This window comes from Rhea pennata, chromosome 1 (genome assembly GCF_028389875.1).
Source record: "Rhea pennata isolate bPtePen1 chromosome 1, bPtePen1.pri, whole genome shotgun sequence".
Classification (NCBI taxonomy): Eukaryota; Metazoa; Chordata; class Aves; order Rheiformes; family Rheidae; genus Rhea; species Rhea pennata.
The window spans coordinates 55,529,814-55,549,937 of record NC_084663.1 but is presented as its reverse complement, the minus strand read 5'-3'; the positions used below and the strand labels follow the sequence as shown (position 1 = coordinate 55,549,937).

General features: G+C 38.8%; 1 protein-coding gene across 16 annotated transcripts in view; it reads left to right on the top strand.

Moving 5' to 3' along the window:
• TNRC6B (trinucleotide repeat containing adaptor 6B) overlaps positions 1-18,911 on the top strand; it is a 133,173-nt gene extending 114,262 nt beyond the window's left edge. For 12 of the 16 annotated variants that reach the window (XM_062587597.1, XM_062587607.1, XM_062587691.1 and 9 more), the window contains 13 exons: positions 1,210-1,358; positions 4,510-4,635; positions 5,712-5,843; positions 6,389-6,490; positions 6,713-6,887; positions 7,250-7,384; positions 7,605-7,781; positions 10,958-11,104; positions 11,367-11,462; positions 14,016-14,285; positions 14,737-14,807; positions 16,378-16,517; positions 18,059-18,911. In XM_062587597.1, coding sequence (XP_062443581.1) covers positions 1,210-1,358; positions 4,510-4,635; positions 5,712-5,843; positions 6,389-6,490; positions 6,713-6,887; positions 7,250-7,384; positions 7,605-7,781; positions 10,958-11,104; positions 11,367-11,462; positions 14,016-14,285; positions 14,737-14,807; positions 16,378-16,517; positions 18,059-18,449 — 2,111 coding nt within the window. In that variant the 3' untranslated portion in view covers positions 18,450-18,911. Of the gene's footprint in view, positions 1-1,209; positions 1,359-2,576; positions 2,748-4,509; positions 4,636-5,711; positions 5,844-6,388; positions 6,491-6,712; positions 6,888-7,249; positions 7,385-7,604; positions 7,782-10,957; positions 11,105-11,366; positions 11,463-14,015; positions 14,286-14,736; positions 14,808-16,377; positions 16,518-18,058 lie in introns of all 16 variants that reach the window. The other 4 variants (XM_062587699.1, XM_062587613.1, XM_062587706.1 and 1 more) reach the window with 3 other exon arrangements.
• The last annotated feature ends 1,213 nt before the right edge of the window (positions 18,912-20,124 follow it).

Below are 20,124 nucleotides of genomic sequence, written 5' to 3'. Positions count from 1 at the left end.
GATTTGATAGGACTGTGGCAATAACTTAAGCTGTGAATATGGATTGGACGTTAACAAAAGAAGCTGGATTTCAGAAGTTTTTCTGAAGAAAGATCAGTGTTTTGGAGATTCTGGAATGATTGGTTGTATGCTCTATTTGATAAAGGTTTTAATGGTCTTTCAGTGGTAGGGCAGCATACCCATCACCAACTTGTTTTACTGTGGGATTCATAGGTCTTGGTTATGTGTTGTGACATGTGTTTCATGCTGGTTTTGGAATGGCCATCTGTGCTACTAGGTCAAATCATTAAAAAAAAAAAGTTGACTTCTACTATGTTATTCTTTCTTTAAAATGAAGGTGTTTCCATCTATTTCACTGTACATCTCTGATACCTTAAAAGAGCTGTATCTGGCAGAGCATTTGTGCTTCGGCGGTAGTTTACTGTGTAAGGTAGAAAATTTCCTTCGGTCAGGGCTTTGTTGATGGATGTTCTCACAAGGAAAGATGATTTCTTGTTCGATGTCTATGTTACATATTGAGAGTCTCTTATTAACATCTCTTACGTTTCACCATATTCCTTGCTAAATAATGTTAGGTGATTATTTGGGCTGTTGTAAGAGGGTCTCAGTTGATGGTTTTGCAATCATTATGTAGGAGGCAGTCAACAAGAAAAAAAATTTGAGGAGAAATCAGTTGCTTATTGGAGAGAAATTTTGTTAGACTATAAATTCTGCTGATACTCAAGAGCTAGGTTCATGTGACTGTAGGATAGTGGTGATCAAATTGTATGTGGTGTTGTAGCTAGAGAAATTCTTTCTCAATGCCAGACCCAGTGAAGGTTAAGTACCATATGTAGAGAACTTAAATAATGGTATCCATATAGATACTGAGGTTTTAGAAGACATCAAGAATTAAGTATAAATGACTTTCATTAGTTCAACAAGGCTGTTGTAGAAATGAGCACGTGTTTATATTTGTACATAAGTTGTGGTAGATACTTTACATATTAATTTTTTAAAAGTAAATTGGCTTGTTCAGTGTTTAGAAATGAAAACTCCTATTTTAATTTTTCAGTACCTTTTAACAGGATCTGTAGCTATGCTAAGTTGTAAGCCAAATCTAATTTATACCCTGATCTTAAGGATATTTTCTCTGGTTGTGAACCTACCAGCATGAAAGATATTAGCAATGATTGGCACTAATTTGAACTTGTTTCCTCTTTTTTACAGGTGGTCTCCCAGATAAGAAGTTTGAGGTAGATAAACGAGCCATGAATCTGGGAGATTTTAATGACATAATGAGAAAAGATCGATCTGGGTTCCGTCCACCTAATTCCAAAGACATGGGAACCACAGATAGTGGGCCTTATTTTGAGAAGGTGAGAGAAATATGTTTGGATAGATGAAAATCAGCCTCTGCATTCAAGGTTCCAGCTTTTACCATACTCCTCTGGAAATGCTAAAAATTCAATAACTTCGAACAAGTTCAACAGTAAAAGGGGGATGAGGTTTATATTTGTGGAATGAATGTATGTGAAACAGAGGTGTCAAATGTGCAGTGGAATATCTGGGGAGAGCAAGGCTTTTTATTCCAGAACAGATTTCTCTTAATATCAAGAGGTTGAATTTCCTTTCCTTTCCTTGGAAGGGGAAACTAGTGGTAGAAATGAAATCCAGTATAGGGGCCATCATGATGGTCCTTACGGCTACTGATTATAATTATCTACTCTGAAAACTAATTTAGATCTAAATAAACATACGTAGTGAGTCTTCCAAGATTTTTCTGCTTTCATGTCTGTGATTTATTGGAAACAGCCTTTTTCTAAATTCTGCAACCAGTTATGCTGTATGTCCATGTACTGTTAGCTTCTGTATGACATCTGTTTCTCTGTGACATTTGTTGTATGTTATGGTAGCATCTCTTCATATTCTTGCCTATTTTAAATAGAAGCTTTCTTTACTACTATCAAATAATAATTGTTTCACATTATGAATTGGAGAGTATCCAGTACTTTCAGAATGCTGTTTTTTTCTAATATAGTTAAAGTGCCTTTTGAAATGAAAAAATATATATTCTGAAGGTATGCTATCTTCAGTAGTTCAAGTTAAAATCTTCAAAGTTAAAATCCAGTAAGTTAAAAATTTTTTCTTTTAACTCCTCCATTTTGGTATAAGAGGCCAAAAACAGTTTTGTGAACTCCCTCTGCTGGTCTAACGAATATATACTACTAGCAGAGCTAATGCACTCCTAACATATTAATTGGTAGGTGCATGCAAACAATAGGAACTGACTCGATATTTGTTTGTTTCTGAAGTAGTAATAACCACTGTCAGAAATGAACTTTACTAGTGAAACAAACTTTTCAAAATCTTGTATTTTTAAGAAGAAACTTTTAGGAATTTATTAACAATCTCCTTGGACCAAAATCTAAAAAGCATAATTGTCAAGCGATCGATTGAGTCGAGCATTTTGTCCTTGTAATTGCTATTACAAATTAACTTTGCTTGTTCCTAGTCACTCACCATCCCTCTTTCTCTCCTCTTACGTTCTATTGCTTCACTAACCAACTCCTGCTGTTGGCTAACTGCTGCTTCAGCTGACTTTGCCTTTCTCCAATCAAGATGGGTGCCTTGGGGATGAGGCTCCCTGCTCTCCCTTCTCCCCTTCTCCCAGCTACAAGCTGTCTCCCTCTGGTTCCACACTATCCAACGTCGGCCTTGGGGCAATCGGCTCAGGGCTCAGTCCCCAAAACTTCGCTGCTAGACAAGTAAGCAGGCCGCCTTATAAGATGCATTATTATATGACTGCAACCTGGGCTTAATCCTAATTAGTAGGTTGCTTGCATTTGTTTTCCTACAAAATGAACAATAATAATGTTAATGGAAATTTCAGGTATATCAGGCTATTGAGGATTAGTCTTCAGTTGCTATCATCAAATGCATTTCATCTATTTTTGTTGGCCTCTTACTTCCAGAATCATAGTGCAACAGAAGATAGCTTTTCTTTTCAAGAACGCGTTTATCTACTGTTAGTAGAGGTCATGCAATACCTTAGTGGAGATTTATAATTAAATCTTAGTTCTGCACTTAAAAATGTAGTTAGGGGCTATTGTTTCACACCACCAAATGCTGAATATTTCCAGACTCCACCCTGTGACCTTATATGTAGAAATGTTTTACAAATTTTGCACTCCTTTTGTATTGTTTCTGTTCCCTTCTCCCTTCACCATGCCTTAGAAAGAGAGATTAAGTTAACAGTATTTAAAAGTTCTTGAAGTAGCAATATTTCTGTATATGGGGGAACAGTGGGGAAGAAATGGAGGCACTAGTTTCTAGTTTGGAAGTATCCCTGCCTGGCTATTATGTTTTGCGTTACACTAGGAGAAAATATTACAGGAATGCTAAGAAATGAAAGAATAGAACCCAAATATTTTAACTAGACTAGCTAGTATAGTCACATGCCTAACATGGTGGTGTTTCTTTGTGTTGTCTCTGTTTCTGTGTGACACAGTGTTGACCATCAGATCAAGCCCAAAGTTTGTGAACATATTCTAGGATTTGGTGTACAGGATTCCACTGAATTTTAGGAAGAGCTTATAATGTAGCCACAGCTTCAAGCCTCTCAAAAAATTTAAGATGTAGATGACTGCAGTCAGTTCTTTCTAAAATAACAGCTATTTTATGTCTCAGATTTTTGGTGGTTTTGCTTTATCTATCCTACATATTTAGCTACTTCTGAAAGAGAAGATGTAAAATAGCTATTAGGGAACAGGGATGTGATGTAGGTGAATGAGGCAATCTATAAGGCTGCTAGTATAGAAGCAGAATGGGTAATTTCTGTTCTAGAAGAAGGATAGTGAAGGATATAGTGTTAAAGTAGAAAGGAGGCAAAGTTTATGAAATCTTGGCATGTAAGGGAAGCAAATGCTTTGGAGAAGGCCTTCCGAGTCTCAGTGTAGGAGAAAGATGAATTTATGTTGGGTGCAATGATGCTGGTATTGCATATATAGGATACTGGAACAGTTAAGATTTCACATCATAAAGGTTGGGAGGGATTGTTCTGTTTTGTTTTTTAATTAAAATTTTGAATTCTGATTTTAATATCAGGCATTTGAATTATATCTTGAAAACGTTCACTGGCACCTGGCTTTTTTTTTAAGCTGTGACCAAAATTTTTTTTTGTCACGATCTTTACCATACCTTTAAAGGAGTAGAATGTTTTCGACCATGTTGTTTGTACTCTGTTTCCATTTCCCAACCTATGAAGTGCAAAACGTAACACGCTTCATAATGTACTTTGAAATATATGGCTGAACGTGACTCTAAATGTGAAGGAGGAAGAGCCTGCATTTCAAAAATGTAGTCCAGGAGCCTTACGGCAGGTGGAATATTACTGATTTAGGACAGACATCTCAGTAATTCTAAGGACATTCTGTCAATATTGCCTCACTGGTATTTGTATGTAGTTAATAGCATATAAATCCATTATCCTGGAGGATTTAACTTCTCACTACTGCTTTAATTTTATAGGGTGGCAATCATGGTTTGTTTGGAAACAGCACAGCACAATCGAGAGGCATGCACACACCAGTGCAGCCACTAAATCCTTCCCCCAATATCCGGGCGCAAGTGCCTCCCCAGTTCCTTTCCCCCCAGGTAAGGAATTAAAGTAACTGGTTACTGGTAAAATGCAGATCTAAAGCCTTCAGAGCACACTTTTTAAAGTCACTTACGCACCTGTCTTAGTCTAGACTTGACATTTTCAAATTGAAAACTAGATACTACTTAAAATTCATTTAGAGCTGCTGGGGTTTTGTGTTTTTTTCTTGTGTGTGTTTAAAAAAAAAAAAAAAGGAAGTTTAGCTGCCTTTCTCTTACTCCAAGGCAGTTATTTGTAAATGCTCACTACCACTATTTTTCCCTCAAATTAGACCTAGAAATCTGTGTCGTACCTAGGCTTTTACAGAGTATTTAAAAAAATAAAATAAAATTACTCACATGAAAGCTGAACATTCTTCTGAGGTGTGACAGATTGCTTTATTTTTTTCAAGCAATCTTGTCTTGTTTCCTGCCCCTGAATGAGAGGCTGGATGAAGGGCTGCGTATTGCATTTACATTCCAGATTCTAAGACCTCAGTCTCTCCAAAGGCACAGATTTCCTCTACTCTACCTTTTGCTTTGGACTTGAAGAGCTGGAGATTCTCCTGAATATTCTGCTTGTTTAACTTTCAAATATATAGGAGAAAATGGGGATTCTTCTTCATCTACTTCTGGTGAAAAGTTACAGTAAGAGACAGCATACAAAGAGATTAACTTCTTCTGTTAGGCATTCTGTCTTTGCTACAGTGACTGCCTGAATGCCTTTCTTTTCCTTTGTCAAGCAGTACATTTTTAACATGATAATGCAGTACTGTGGTTACTGTTTAGTTTCAGGTATATCAACATTTTAATCTAGGGTTGTCTGTAGCAACTGATTGATTGGGGGAAGAACCATTTTGTATATGTGTGTCTGTATCTGCACATGTAGTATTGCATATTGTCAATTGAGATATTCATTCTATTCAAGTCACAGATTGTGTGTGTGTAAATGTGAAATGTTAGGAGATCTCTTAATGTCTTTCCCCAATCACTCATGAGAGTGATGTCATACCTATTCCTTTATATAAATACTTCCATTTCATCTTTCTTGTAGTTGTGCTTTTCTTGAGGATACGTAATTGTTTCCCACACAGGTTTCAGCCTCCATGCTCAAGCAGTTTCCCAACAGTGGCTTGAATCCAGGTCTTTTCAATATGGGGCCGCAGCTTTCTCCACAGCAGATTGCCATGCTGAGCCAGCTTCCACAGATTCCCCAGTTTCAATTAGTAAGTAGCTAGTAATCTTGTGAGGCTGACTGTTTACAAAGTGTCTACAGAAAGAGTTTTCTTTTTGAATTTGTTCTAATTCTGTTTTGTTCTGCTGATCTCGTGTTATTTTTGTACAAGTGCTCCCTGTTTGTTGTATGGGAAAATACAGACCTATTAGAGACCAGCAGATAATCTAAACAGGCCTGTGTAATTATTGTCAATGTTGGAATGGGTTGATAATGATGATGAGCAACACTTCTGTGTGAAGAGCAGTTTGATCGATTGATTTTTAATGAAGTTTCCAGTTGTGTAGTCTTAGTGACTGTAATAAAGTGACTACTAGTATGGCTGTACTGTTGCATGATATGCAGTTAGAAAAAGGTAACGGATGCTGTAATTTTCTCGCACTTTCATTGTAATTTTACTTCATTGTGAGGAATGAGAAACAGTTCACCTTTATCTAAGTCCTGAATAAAACATTTGCTAGTGACTAGTTCCTGACAATTATTTTTCACCTGATGAGCTCTGCATTTTCACCCTTCCAACCCCTACTTCTCTTGTAGGCATGTCAGCTCCTCCTTCAGCAGCAGCAACAGCAGCAGCAGCAGCTGTTACAGAGCCAGAGGAAGTTATCTCAAGCTGTGCGACAACAGCAAGAGCAACAGGTATGGCATTGTTTTTAGTCATGTGAAGTGTAAAGTGTGTTAGAAAAACCAGAGTCTGCAGTGAACACTCTGATAGGCTGAGTAATGCCATGCACTCTTTGGTCTTTGATTGTACTGTTCAGAGTAAATCCACTGAATCTCTTACATGACACAGTCTTCATGTTTACTGGAATTCTGTGTTCCAGTATAAGATTAGGATCAATTTGTTTCTTTCCTTCGCAGCTTGCTCGTATGGTGAGTGCCCTCCAGCAGCAGCAGCAGAGACAGCCTGGAATGAAGCATTCACCATCCCATCCTGTTGGGCCTAAGCCACATTTAGACAGCATGGTACCCAATCCTTTGAATGTGGGTCTCTCAGATTTACAGACCAAAGGGCAAATACCTGGATACGGTTCAGGTATGTGCAACTGTGGAAAGAGATTTGCTGTGTTACTCATAGTATTGCTGTATTAGCCAGTTCTGTCTGGGTCCACAAATAAGTAATCTGTGTGTGAACACTAGAGTGAAGGTTGCAATAAATATGTCAGCTCTTGATAAAATTGGATTTTTTTTTTCATTATGTGAGAAGAAACCAGATCTGTTAACAAAGTATAGATTAGTGGCATGCTGATTTAATAAGCCTATTTGAAAGTTGCCTTCTGATGATTTCAGTTGCTACAGTTACATTTACCTGACTTAGGGTTCTCAGTGCCTCCATCTTTGAGGATATTTGAATCACAAGAACAAATGATAATAAGTCTTTGTTTGTTTGTTTCACAGGCTTTGGCTCAAGTGGCATGGATTATGGCATGGTGGGAGGGAAAGAGGCTGGAACGGAATCTCGCTTTAAACAGTGGACTATGATGGAAGGGCTGCCCTCTGTGGCTTCACAAGATGCCAATATGCACAAAAATGGTGAGAGGGGGTTGGCTGTTTTGGGGAGTGAAGCCTCAATAAGAGCGCTCTTGCCATATCATCTCACAAGAGGTGAAAAAACTTGGATGAAACTGTGCTTCAAGCTAGTTAATACCTTACCTTGCCGCTACTCATCTTAGATAGTTTTGGTTTTTGTATTCCGTACTTTTATAAAGCCCTCAATCTTTCTTGAGTGTAAATGTATCTTTTTATGGTTCAGGTGCAATAGTGCCCCCTGGAAAGGCTCGTGGAGGATCTCCCTACAACCAGTTTGACATAATCCAGGGTGACCCGCTTGGTGGCCATGCAGGCCCTGCTGGTGATAGTTGGTTACCTGCCAAATCTCCACCAACAAACAAGATTGGAAGCAAATCCAGCAACGCCAGCTGGCCTCCAGGTATTACATAAGGGGAAGTTGTATCCCAGCTTTACAGTAGATTTTCTGGGAGCTTTTCTTTTCCTACTTTTCAAATAATTACTGCAAGGAAAATGTTTAGTGGGCCTATCTGATGTGCTGAATTTCTCACGTGTTAAATTAAGACTTAAAGGTTAAATTTCCAGTAAAAATTTGCTGACCTAAACATGAACTAACTGCTAAATTGCTTGCGTAGCATTTGATTTTTGTTCAGTGAACTCATTTTCTGTAGTTTTGTGACTTACACTTATGAAAATTTTCTTGAGAATACTTGTCTATAGAACACACAACACTAGTTCCTTCCTTTTGCATTGACAACCTTATTTGTGTTGTGTTACATTGACACGGGGTGCAAAAATTGATAACACGAAATTAGAAAGCAAAATATGTGAATGTGTGTGTGAGAGGGAGGGAGGGAGATGGGAACAGAATTTTTCTGTCTTGACCTTTTGCATTTGGTGTAACGTGAACTCTTCCTCTGAGCAACTGTCCATGCATAGGATCCACTGCAGAGCAAAAGATTTCTTTTGCTGCCAGCACTGGTACAACGTGTGCCATTCTGTTTGTTGTGGTTCATGTTGGACGCATAAAGCATGGAAGAGTATTGCTATGTTTTAGTACCTCTCAGCAATCTTGTGGCTTGGCTAGAAGTTTCTTGCTTTTGGATTATAGACAGTAGCACATTCTTCAATTCTTCTAGAGTTTCACTGTCAGAATTTTGTCTGTCTACTAGAAAACTCTGAGTATCTAGGAAAACACATACGTATTTAAACATGCACGTAACTTTCTATATAAAACATTCCTTAAATCTGGAGTGGTGTCCTTGAAGGTGCATGAATTAATGCACCAACGCTATTCAGCAAGTAGTGGATGCTGTGATTTTCTTTCCATGGGGAAAGGAAAGCCTTGGTGAAGAATAAAGACTCACTGGTTTTACGTAGTAAGTCCTTCTCTGCAGACTTGCAGGTGATGCCCATGGTCAGTTACTGATATGGAGATAAAAATTTTTCTTGATAGGGCTGGAAAACAAGCTGTTGACAAAAATGAGTTTATAAGAGTGATCTTCTTGAAATGAGTGTGTTTTTAGTTTGAACGAAGGCAGTGGTCATTCAGCGGTCACCCTGACATTCCCATTTCTCATTAAATGGCTTCTGCTGCAAAAATTCTGCTGCTCAAGATAGCAGTATTGTTCAGCATCAAGATAAATGAAGTGGTGCTTAATCAAAAAGACTTTACAGCTGGAGGTGAGAGCCAGTTTTGCTGCATTGGTGAGAATGTTTTGGATGTGTCACATGGCCTTGTGTACCTAAGTAATACTAGACTATTATTTGTCCATTCAGGAGCAGAGCAATTACATGCTCCAGACAAACTGGCCTGGATGCATTTGTCATGGTTTTCCTAATAATCTTATGTGCAATGAACTTTCTGGAGGGATCTTTTAAATATTGATGGGGAAATGTGCATTTTTTTTCTTCTCTCTCTCTCTCTTTTTTTTTTTTTTTAACTATGTAGAAACATAAGAGCGTACATTGGTGAATGTACATGAGTGTAATTGTCAGTCTCCAAGGGTACTATGGAACTTTGTCAATATGCTGAAGTTTTCAAGGAAAACTCTTCTAGCAACCTGTCACAAAATAGTTGATATAAATTATAACTAATGCTGTAACCATCTGCATGAGTACAGATGAAGGCTCTACCTCATGCTAAAAAAATACTGAATTCTGAAACTGATTAACAGTCTGCCAGGGCTTGCTCTTAAAACAGTTTAAGTGATCTTCTGAACAGCAAGGCGCACAATCATGCAAAATCACACACACACAATGGTTGAGGTTGGAAGGGACTTCTGGAGATCATCTAGTCCAACCTCTTTGCTAAGCAGAGTCACCTAGAGCACATTGCCCGTGGTTGTGTCCAAACATGAGATGGCAACTCCACAATATCTCTAGGAAACCTGTTCCAGTGCTGAGTCACCCTCATAGTAAAGAAGTTTTTCCTTACATGGCCTAATCAGTGACATTTATTTCAACTGCAACTGGAGATCAGGAGCCCCATCTTTCATATCTCTCTCTGGGCTAAGGAGCAATGTGCTTAGTTTAAATCAAAAACTATGCCAAACCTTTGGAGCCCTTTAGTTGAGGGTTACTATACCTTTACTCTTCAGTGTCACAGATTTCCAGAATTCTTCACAAAGACAAGACTCAGACCTATCTTTATCATTTCTTTTTGGCAAACAAGTTCTGATTTTGGGTATCTTGCTTTCAGCCATGTCAAGTCCTTACCTATGTTCATGAATTCTTTATTTCAAAACAGAGAAGGTCCTCTGACTAGAGCCAAGATCTGTGTTGGATGGTCCTTAAGCATAAGGTCATCCTGTTTTTCAGGAGATTGAAGCATTTTGGCAGTAGCTGAGCAGATACTTATTTTGGTGTAGTGCTGGTTGCTCATACTGTGGGGAGTGTTGATACCTGTTATCTTGGATTATTTCCTAGTGTTACTAAAGACCAGGAGATGTGGCTGAGGTTTACAAAATTATGAAAGCAATGGATAAGGTGAATGCAGAATTGCTATTCTCCGTAACTTACAACACTATAAGTATGGTGCAGATCCTGAAACCAGGAAGATATAAGTTTAAAATAGACGAGCAATTTCTTCTACAGTGAGCAGTGGACTCTGTTGCTTCTAGAGGTTGTGGAAGCACATAGTACCAACTAGTTTAAAAAGGGCTCAGGTAAATTGATGGAAAATAGTCCCACAAGCAGGTAGAAGCAGATCCAGGGTACTTCTGACATCCTAAGTGTCATCTGCATCCCTGCAGATGCTGGGAGAGTGTGAGGGGAGTAGCCTGCAAATAATTGTCTGTTGCAAATCTGTCTGGCCTCTGTTGGATCTATCCATCTATACTGGGCTAGACGGACCACAGTTCTGATATATCAGGGCATTTTTTGTTTTATCTGAGGTTCTCTTGCCAGTGAGCTATCACAGTCTAACACTGCTCTTACTGTGCCAATTGTTTGAAGTACTACATTTTTCTATGCTTGTCTGTGAAAGTAGTAGGCCATTTTTTTTTCCTTTCTAAAATCTCCTCAACACTTATTTGCAGTAAAGGGCATTCCTCTGACTGCATCTAATTTTTTTTTTTTTTTCCCCTCCTGTCCTAGAGTTCCAACCAGGAGTGCCATGGAAAGGTATACAAAACATTGACCCTGAATCTGACCCCTATGTGACCCCTGGAAGTGTGCTGGGGGGGACAGCCACATCTCCCATTGTAGATACTGATCACCAACTTCTGCGGGACAACACCACAGGTAAAATAGCAAACTAGCATGTGATTATTTAAGTCATTCTGATATTCAGAAATATTCTGATGCTCCTGTCATACAGAAGGAGAACAAGAGATCAGTTATCATTAACTATGAAGGAAATCTGTATGCTTTTGCACAGTGGGTGTGCATCACATAAAAGGGTGATGTTGGTACACACACTGACACTCTTGAGATTCAACAGCGTTACAGAAACTCTGCAATATTGGCATACTTTTCTTTTTCTCTCTCCGCTTCCCTTTGATAGGGTCTAATTCTTCCCTCAACACCTCGCTGCCTTCACCTGGTGCCTGGCCCTACAGTGCCTCTGACAATTCCTTCACCAACGTTCATAGCACTTCAGGTATGCGGGCTCCAAAACTTCCCTGGACAATACGTTTTCTACTTGTTCACTATCACTCTTTCTTCTTACTCTTATTTCACCTCGGATATTTAGTCTTTCACTGATTTCTGAGGAAACTCAAGAATTTGTGTAGCTGATCAGATAGTTTTCCTCCTGATGGTAAAATATTCTGATGTAGTGTTTTAAAAACTATACTAAGATCCCATAGCACCGTTTCTCTCACCCCCACCCCCAAACGATACAAAGTTCTGGGTTACACAGATTAAAGAACAGAGTTAGCAGCCAGCAGCAGATGAAACAAGAGAAAAGGAGTTCTCCCTTTTTTTCTTGGAAGCCACTGATGTAAATAAGAGTGTATGGGGTGGAGGATGTCTTAATTTTTTTAATGTGCCTGCCCATGTATGTATGAGTTAAGGAATTTGAGTGATAAGGTAAAACTTCTTATTTGTCTTAAAACTTTAGCATATTGGAGTGCTGTGAAGGGAACAGTTTTACCTCCCCTTTTGTAGCAGCTGTCATTTCCTAAAACCTGAAGAGGGAGGGGTTTTAGTCTTTTGGCTTTTGAAGATTGGCCTGTAAACAGTAATTTAGGTGTTTGCCTTGCATCCTTGGTAAGGAGGTCTCCAAAGCTTTATACTGAAAAATGTACTCTGCATATACTTCTGATTAGGAAGGTGGTAATATTTGCTACAGACAATCCATTTGGATATCCAGCCTTTTGGAAATGATGATTTTCTCTTGACATGGTTGTCTCTGGCAGCAACTTCAAGTTGAAGAATTGTGTGCAGATAGAAGTGGGGAATGTCGCTGTGGCCAGATGTAGCTTTTAGCAAGCATGGCTTGCAGCTATGTTATTTTCCATCTAACAGCTGTGTTCACATGCTAACCCAACATCTTCACAAAACTTGTTGAAAATCCTATTTAGCTCTCAAGACTAGTGTCCCAGCTACAAGTGTTTAGGGTGACTTTGGTTTGAAGCACCATCTATGTATCCAGCGTTCCAGTGACATACAAGATTTCTTTGACAAGCTAGGAAGAAGAATGCTGTATTTCAGCTTCTTACTTCAGCTTAATTTTGTCTAGCACATAAAAGAGACTAGAAAGATTAAAAGTGATTGAAATCATAGTTGGATGCAAGAAACCAGACTGCCTCACACAGATTCCATCTGCTCCTCATCTTGATAAAGTGCACGACAGCACTTTACAGTTGCAGAATGGGTCATCTGAAAATAGGAATTTAGGATTCACATATCCATAAAACAAACTGGGTCTAGTGAAATAAATTTTAAGCACTTCATTCTACTTTATTCATAGATTAATGCTTTAAACTTACTTGCCATTGATGATTACTGTTACCCATTAGTATTTGAGGCACTATGAAACAGTCATCTAAATGTAAAATGAAGCATATTCTTGTTTTCTTGCTGAAAGTTGTGTGGTCTTGATGCCCACATGCATTATTTCGTGACAGCTTGGTATATTGTAAACCTGGATTTTTTCTTCTTTATAAGTAGTTTACTACCTCTTGTTAATGAATAGAGCTTAATACACATACGTGTGCATGTATATCACATACGCACGCACGCACATTCTGATTCAAGTTGTTTGAGAGACATCTATGCTGAATCTAATTACAGACCAAAGGAAAAAGAAATCACTTGAACAATGTCCATTTTATTACATGTTTTTACTAGGAGATAATTGTTCATTGGTATGAAGAGATATGGAGAAATGTGTACTCCACTCCCTTCAGGAAAATTGGTTAGGAAGACCTCTCAAATATCCATGACTGATAGCAATGTTTTAGAGGGTGTTTTAACTTTTCCATGTTTGAAGAACTCTTTCTGGAAAATCCAGTAACTTGTTAGGGACACCTATTCGTGGTTTTAACTTTTTCTAATAAGTATCTGGTAATATTTTCTCATGTAAATTGAGTATGTGCCACTAAGATTGTTTAAAAGTCCAGTTATCACATAGCTGCCATAGTTGAAGAGCCTTCTTTACACATTGTGATGTGTAACGTGTAAACACATTACAAGTGTTAATCCTGTAATGAATGTGTGTCATGAGATAGTTTTGATAGTGTAGGAGGGCATCTTTAGGAGATCATATTAGCTTATTGGACCAAGAATCGTAAATCTCCGTTTCAGTTCTTTGCAAGTTTGGGACCTGAAGGTGGTCAGTTTTATTAGGGGTTCAGTATTGTCTAGTCATGTAAGAAATTTTCAAATGAATCTTGAAGTTCTCATATGAAAGGTGGTATGGACAAAAGTTACTATGATAATTATTAGTCCATGAATATACTGTGACCTGTTAGGTTGTCATAGATGATCTATTTTTTGGCAGCTTAATATATGATAAACAAAGATTAACCATAAGTGACTTGGCTTGTTTGGCTTCTTTTTGGTATGGCAGATTTTAACTGTTGCATGGTTCTGCACTTTGTGCTCGTATCTGATTGAAACGCACTTAGGTTTACAATAATAGTTAGAGATGAAGGGGACTTGAATCTCTTGGGTTTCACTAATTCATACCATTTATTTAATCTTCTAGCAAAATTCAGTGATTACAAATCAACATGGTCCCCAGATCCCATAGGACACAATCCCACTCATCTCTCCAACAAGATGTGGAAAAACCATATTTCCTCAAGGAACACTACAGGGCTGCCTCGCCCGCCTCCTGGCCTGACCAACCCCAAACCATCATCTCCATGGAACAGCACAGCAGCCCGATCGGTCAGGGGCTGGGGGGCACAGGACTCAAGGCTTGCCTCTGGTGAGAAGAATCACCTGCTATCACCGTTGATCAGAGCTGAGGAGTGTACGTTTTACAGCACTAATGGTTTGGATGAAAGGAGGTTACAGTTGCCTGGTGAAGTTCATTTCAAGAAGCTTTTTTTGTTTATTTGTTTCCCATGTACTGTCAGTGATGGGGGTGGGGGCAGAAGGTCCCAGGACCTGTCGCAGGGGATGAGTGAAGGGGGCTAGGAGCTGCCAGGGAGGAATTTTTACTGCATGGAGCCTTTTAGGACTCAAAGGTGTTGGATAAATGCTCTCTGTGAGTGGGAAATTCCTAGAAGATAAACTCTAGTGAAAAAATGGACCTTAATTTGAAATATGAATATGTGTTTTTGTTTTCAGAACTGAAAAATAGGACTTTGTTACCGTGGCTGATAAGCTGAATTTGTCTAAGATTGAAAGACTTGACTATGAAGGAGAAGGTTTTTCTTTGTTATCAAGTTTTTCTTGATTGTTCTCTCTCCTGTTTGTAGCTTCTACTTGGAGTGATGGTGGCTCAGTTCGTCCTAGCTACTGGCTGGTTCTTCACAATCTCACTCCACAGGTATTTTCTGTTACCGTCTCTAGAAGACTGTTTGGTTAAATTGCTGAGAGATGGATTGTGGAATCTTTAGCTGGTCCTATTTGAATTAAATTTAACAAAAGCCAATCAATAGTGTAATTTGTGATTAAACTAGACTGTAGTCTACTTTTCTATTGTAATCATGTCAGCTAATTTGAAGATGTTTGGTTTTTGCTATATAACCATAATAACCTTTCATTACGTAGAGTTTTAAGAAGTTACTTGAAACAAAAAAGTGTTTTTCTTCAAAGTGAGTACAATATGGAATGCTTTATAGCAGTTAAAGACTGCTTATTTGATACGTTGTCAATGAGAAAGCTAGCATAACTGCCAGTTTTCACTTTGGTGTTTCCATAGTGAAACCACAGAATGTTTCCAGAACTCCTGCCAAAAGCAGTCTAGTTAGGTTATTCTAGCAAGTATTCTCTCCATTCAGAACAAATTCTGTGGAGATCCTGGTTTCAGCCATCCCAATTAGTCTGTATTCAAGGCTTAAGAAAAACCTATGATTATTAGCAGCGTCCTGAGGTCTAGACAGTGTGTCCCTGTTCAGCTGGATAATTTACTATGCTTCTAGGAGAATATCACTATGAAAGAAAGGACTAAGATATCCTTTGGATTACCCAAAATGGCAAATTACTCTCCCTTTATTAAAAAAAAATGTTTCCTTTGATGCAAAGAAAATGGCAGTAGTATGATGAAGAGGCATATTTCTAAGTCTCTCCCCATACAAGATCATTTAATACTGCTTTAGACTCAATGGAAGAGCAATATATTTTGCAGACACTTAAGTTGGTAAAGAAAGAAACAGAATGTAGTTGTTATGTCTCTTTCATAACCAGTTGTATTTTTGTGGTACAGTGCACTGGAGAGGAGAAGGGCTAAAAATTAAGGTGAATTCAGGGACGGTATCTTCATTTCAGTTTCCCTGTTATAGCATGGCCATGTTTGTACCCCCACACAACTTTCTCCTTCCTCATTTGAGGTTTATTATATAATTGAGGGAGTGAGGAGGAAGGTAGTACTTCCTTAAGTATCTGTGCATATGAATCCCATTTGTGAGTGAATGTTTCCGTGGCATACCAAGAATGGAATCTGTCTGTACAGAACACCTGGGAGAACAGTGGTTACTGGAGGTAACAAGCCATTACTGCTGCAGAAGGAATGTAGGCTCTGACTGCTGTGAAAGCACTAGTTCAGGAGGAATGAGCATGGCTGGGTTTGGCAGACAAATCACTGACTGTTTCAATGACTTGCTGTTTTGTAAACCACAAAGACAAAAAAATAAAAAAAATAAAACATTTTAGAAGTGAGATTTCCAGTTTCACAAAAAACTTCAAACTATTGACTGGTCTAAATTCTACTGAAATCAGAGTGCTGGAGACAAAGGAACAAATGTGTGTGCTTTAGTGCAAATTCTTTCACCCATTTTCCTCTGTGAGGGGAGGTTATCTTTTAAGTGCCGTGAGTGTTTTGAGTTAGGATGGAAGTAGATTTGGAGAAATAGTTATAAACATCTGTTTGTTTTTTTTTTCTGGCTGTTCTTCCTCAGATCGATGGATCGACCTTGAGGACGATCTGCATGCAGCATGGCCCACTGCTGACATTCCATCTGAACCTGACCCAGGGCACCGCTCTTATTCGATACAACACCAAACAGGAGGCGGCCAAGGCCCAGACTGCACTGCACATGTGAGCAATTCCAATGTCTGTCCTTTCTTACTAGATCAGTTGCGAATGGAAGATGTCTGTCCAGTGCTATGCTGTGAAAGCTATTTCAGATATTATTGTTGGTAAGGAGTCTTCAATTCATCAGTAGAGGAAGATAAGGAGGGAAGAAAGTGCCTTTTGTTAGGTTATTTTTATTCCTACTACAAATGAGTAGATACAGAACTAAGAAGCTGCAATTAGCAGGACAGAGTTGTGACCAGTGTGCAAGTGACTGCACCATTTTGGCCATTTTATGAAAGCTTGTGAATTGTTTCACGTGACAATCAATCTTGGACATTTTCCCAAGCAGTCGATTGGATTTTCACTGTGAAAGACAATGTGAATGATTACAAAATATTGATTCCCTTTTGTTAGAAGGGGGAAAATGCTTTATGAAGAAAAATTCCTGATATGAAAGGGAAGAGACTCTCAAACTCAAAAATGTGGATTGTTTTTCAAGAGGCGTTTTCACAGATTAGGTGCCTCTCTTGAATGCTGGGTGGATCTCCAGCTTTAATTCATTATATCATACAACTTTCCTAGCTATAACATTAATATCTTCATAAGAAAGAGTGCAGTTTGTTTCAGTGGTCTTAAACAGATGGAAATGATAAGTGAGATGCCATCCCTGGAACTGTTCACTTTAGCAGGACCCTGAACAAAGTATCTTGTCAGTCATGTTTTAAGCACCTTTAATGCAAAATAAACTTTGATTTACAGATACACCGAAAAACTTTTGTAACATTTACATTCTTTCAATTAAAATGTGTCTAGTGGAAGTCTCCCTTGTTTTTGTACAGGGAGTTTTGTAGAATTCACTATGGTTTGTCCATCTGTGATGCTTTTTTTATGGTTAGTTTTGATTCATAGAGGCCTGCTGCATTGCAGATGCACACATAATCCATATGTGAGGGAATCTGCTATAGTTATAATTCAGATGCACCTGAAATGACTGACTTGAAAGGCTGCAAATTTTAGGTTTCCTATTCTTAAGCCTCTTGGAGTGCGCTGTGCTTCTGGCTTGTTTTGAAAACGTGAGAGGTTTTGACACGCAAATTCCCTGCTTTTCTTCCTGTTCCTTTTTAAAATGAGTTTTAACACTTAAAATCTTTTTTTTTTCTTTTAAACTAGAGAAATCTTTCGTTCTGATTTTCATGGACTTCTAACCTTTCCTTTAGATCTGTTCTGTTTGAAAGGTAGCATGATGGGTGCATATGCTGTTTAATCTACACTCTAAATGCATTTTTATTGCTCTTACGTTGGTCAGGACATTAGTTTAAATTTAGAAAGTTTTTGCTGCAGCCACAACATCTGAAGATTTGTTTTTTACCCCTTAAAAGGGGGAATACTCATGCTTTGCAGGGTCAGTTTCACTTTCAAGAATGACTTACTCTTTCCCTGGTCTTCCCATTGTGGCCAGCTTTCGGTTTTAGCACTTAGTAGTTTTGTTTCCATGCCTTCTGAATCCTTTGCGCTTACCTTTAGGCTCTGTCTAATTTTCTTCCGTGTGTTTCGTCTCCTAGGTGTGTGTTGGGAAACACTACCATCCTGGCTGAGTTTGCCACAGATGAAGAGGTTAGTCGCTTTCTGGCACAAGCTCAGCCCCCTACACCTGCAGCAACCCCAAGTGCGCCCACAGCAGGCTGGCAATCCCTGGAGACAGGACAGAACCAGACAGATCCAGTTGGACCTGCTTTGAATCTTTTTGGTGGGTCAACAGGGCTTGGGCAGTGGAGCAGTGGTGGCGGCGGCGGCAGCAGTGGGGGTGATCTCACTGGCGCTTCGTTGTGGGGGCCCCCAAACTATTCTTCAAGCTTGTGGGGGGTCCCAAGTGTAGAGGATCCACACAGAATGGGCAGCCCTGCTCCCTTACTACCTGGAGACCTTCTGGGAGGAGGGTCGGATTCAATCTGAACTTAGAACTTTCAACTCTGACCTCGTGACCTTTTTTGGAACAGCAGCAGCACTAACTTGACCTTTTCGTTTTTTTCAACTTGCAATAAATACATTTATAAAAGGAAAAAGAAAACGGAGAGAGAAAAAAAAAAAAAAAAAGGTGGGTCATTGACAGACTGTCTGAGCACATAGTTGCCTCCCTTATATAACTTCAGTTTTTTCGTTTGGAATATGAATCCAAAAAGAGAACATATCACTCTTGAAATACTTGAATCATGAACGCCAACTTAGAAAGACAATGTGAAGCAAGTACACATACCATTTAAATTTAAACACAAAAAATTAAAAAAATTAGTTTCTAGTTTTTCACTTTTTCATGTTATACGGAAGTTGTTGCTAAGAAACATATATACTGAAAAAATAGCTTTTTAACTTTGTTTGCACTGGGTGTGTTTCCGTCCTTAGGTCTACCATGTTGGGTTGGGGCAAGGGGTGGGGTACAAAAGAAAAAAGGGGTGGGAGGGAGGGGAAGACTTGACGGAGCCTCACTTTAAAAAACAAAAAATAAAAAAAAAAACACAAAAAAAAAAAAACAAAATGAAAAAAAAAAACAAAACAAAAAAACCAACACTTTGTGATTGGCTGGTTGAAAAGTACCAGTGTGTTCTGGCACATGTAACTGCCCACGTGTGCTTGTTTCTGTGTGAGTGCGTGTGCACATGTTTGTGTGTGTGCATTTTTTTCTCTATATATATAATCTTGAAACGCTGCATTGCTGATGGTCTACGGGCTGGCTGGCCATCTGCATGTCTTGATTCTGAGAACAAGGCAGGCATGATGGAGTCCCTGTGGCTGAAGCAGAATCCAGTTGGGCTGGATTAAAATCTTGTCAGTAGGTTTTTTTTAAATTCATTTTAGCAGGGTGCTATCTCAAGTTTGCAGATCATACTGAGTGGGTAGTTGCTTCCTAGCCCTTGTTCTAACCCTGTGGTAGAGCAGAACACTGCCATATCCAAAGGATTTGGTGAGAGGGGAGCCAGCGTTATCTTTTGAGTAGCAGTGTATTTATTTATTTATGTCTGCATGTGGGGGGTTTGTACTGAGTGAACCCTAGAATGTTTGCTGTAAAATGCAAGCCATTTTTTTTCCTCTGAAGAGAGGAAAAGAGGAGAATAGAAGATATTGCCATTTTTTGTGCGGCTAAGACAAATGTTCTTATTCAGTCTCTTGCAAGCTTCAGTACCTTAAAAAAAAAAAAGTATCTCGTTTCTCCCCTACACCTATAAATAGGCACCTGTATTCATTCTAGAAGAACCATCAAAAGCCTGAAATTCCAGCCCAACCAAATTAGCCTTTTAATTGATGATTTACTGCTTGTATTATAACTGACAAAACTAAAACGTGTCAGCAAATAGCTGGCCTGCCTGCCCGCCTCATCTCCTGAAAGCACATGCAGCGAACTCCCTTCTGCGTCCTTCATGGTGAGCGTTACCTGTGCCAGGCCTTGGTGTATTACAGCACCAGACCATCACTGACAGAAACGTTTACTTACGAATGTTCTTAAACCAGTGTGTACTTCAAAAACGTTTCCTTTTGTTTCTGTGTTGTGTTTTTTCCTGTGTACGTGATTTTGCTTAGGCAAGTATATAACTAGCAAAGATTTTTTTTAAAGTATTGCACCTTTTGTTTTTTG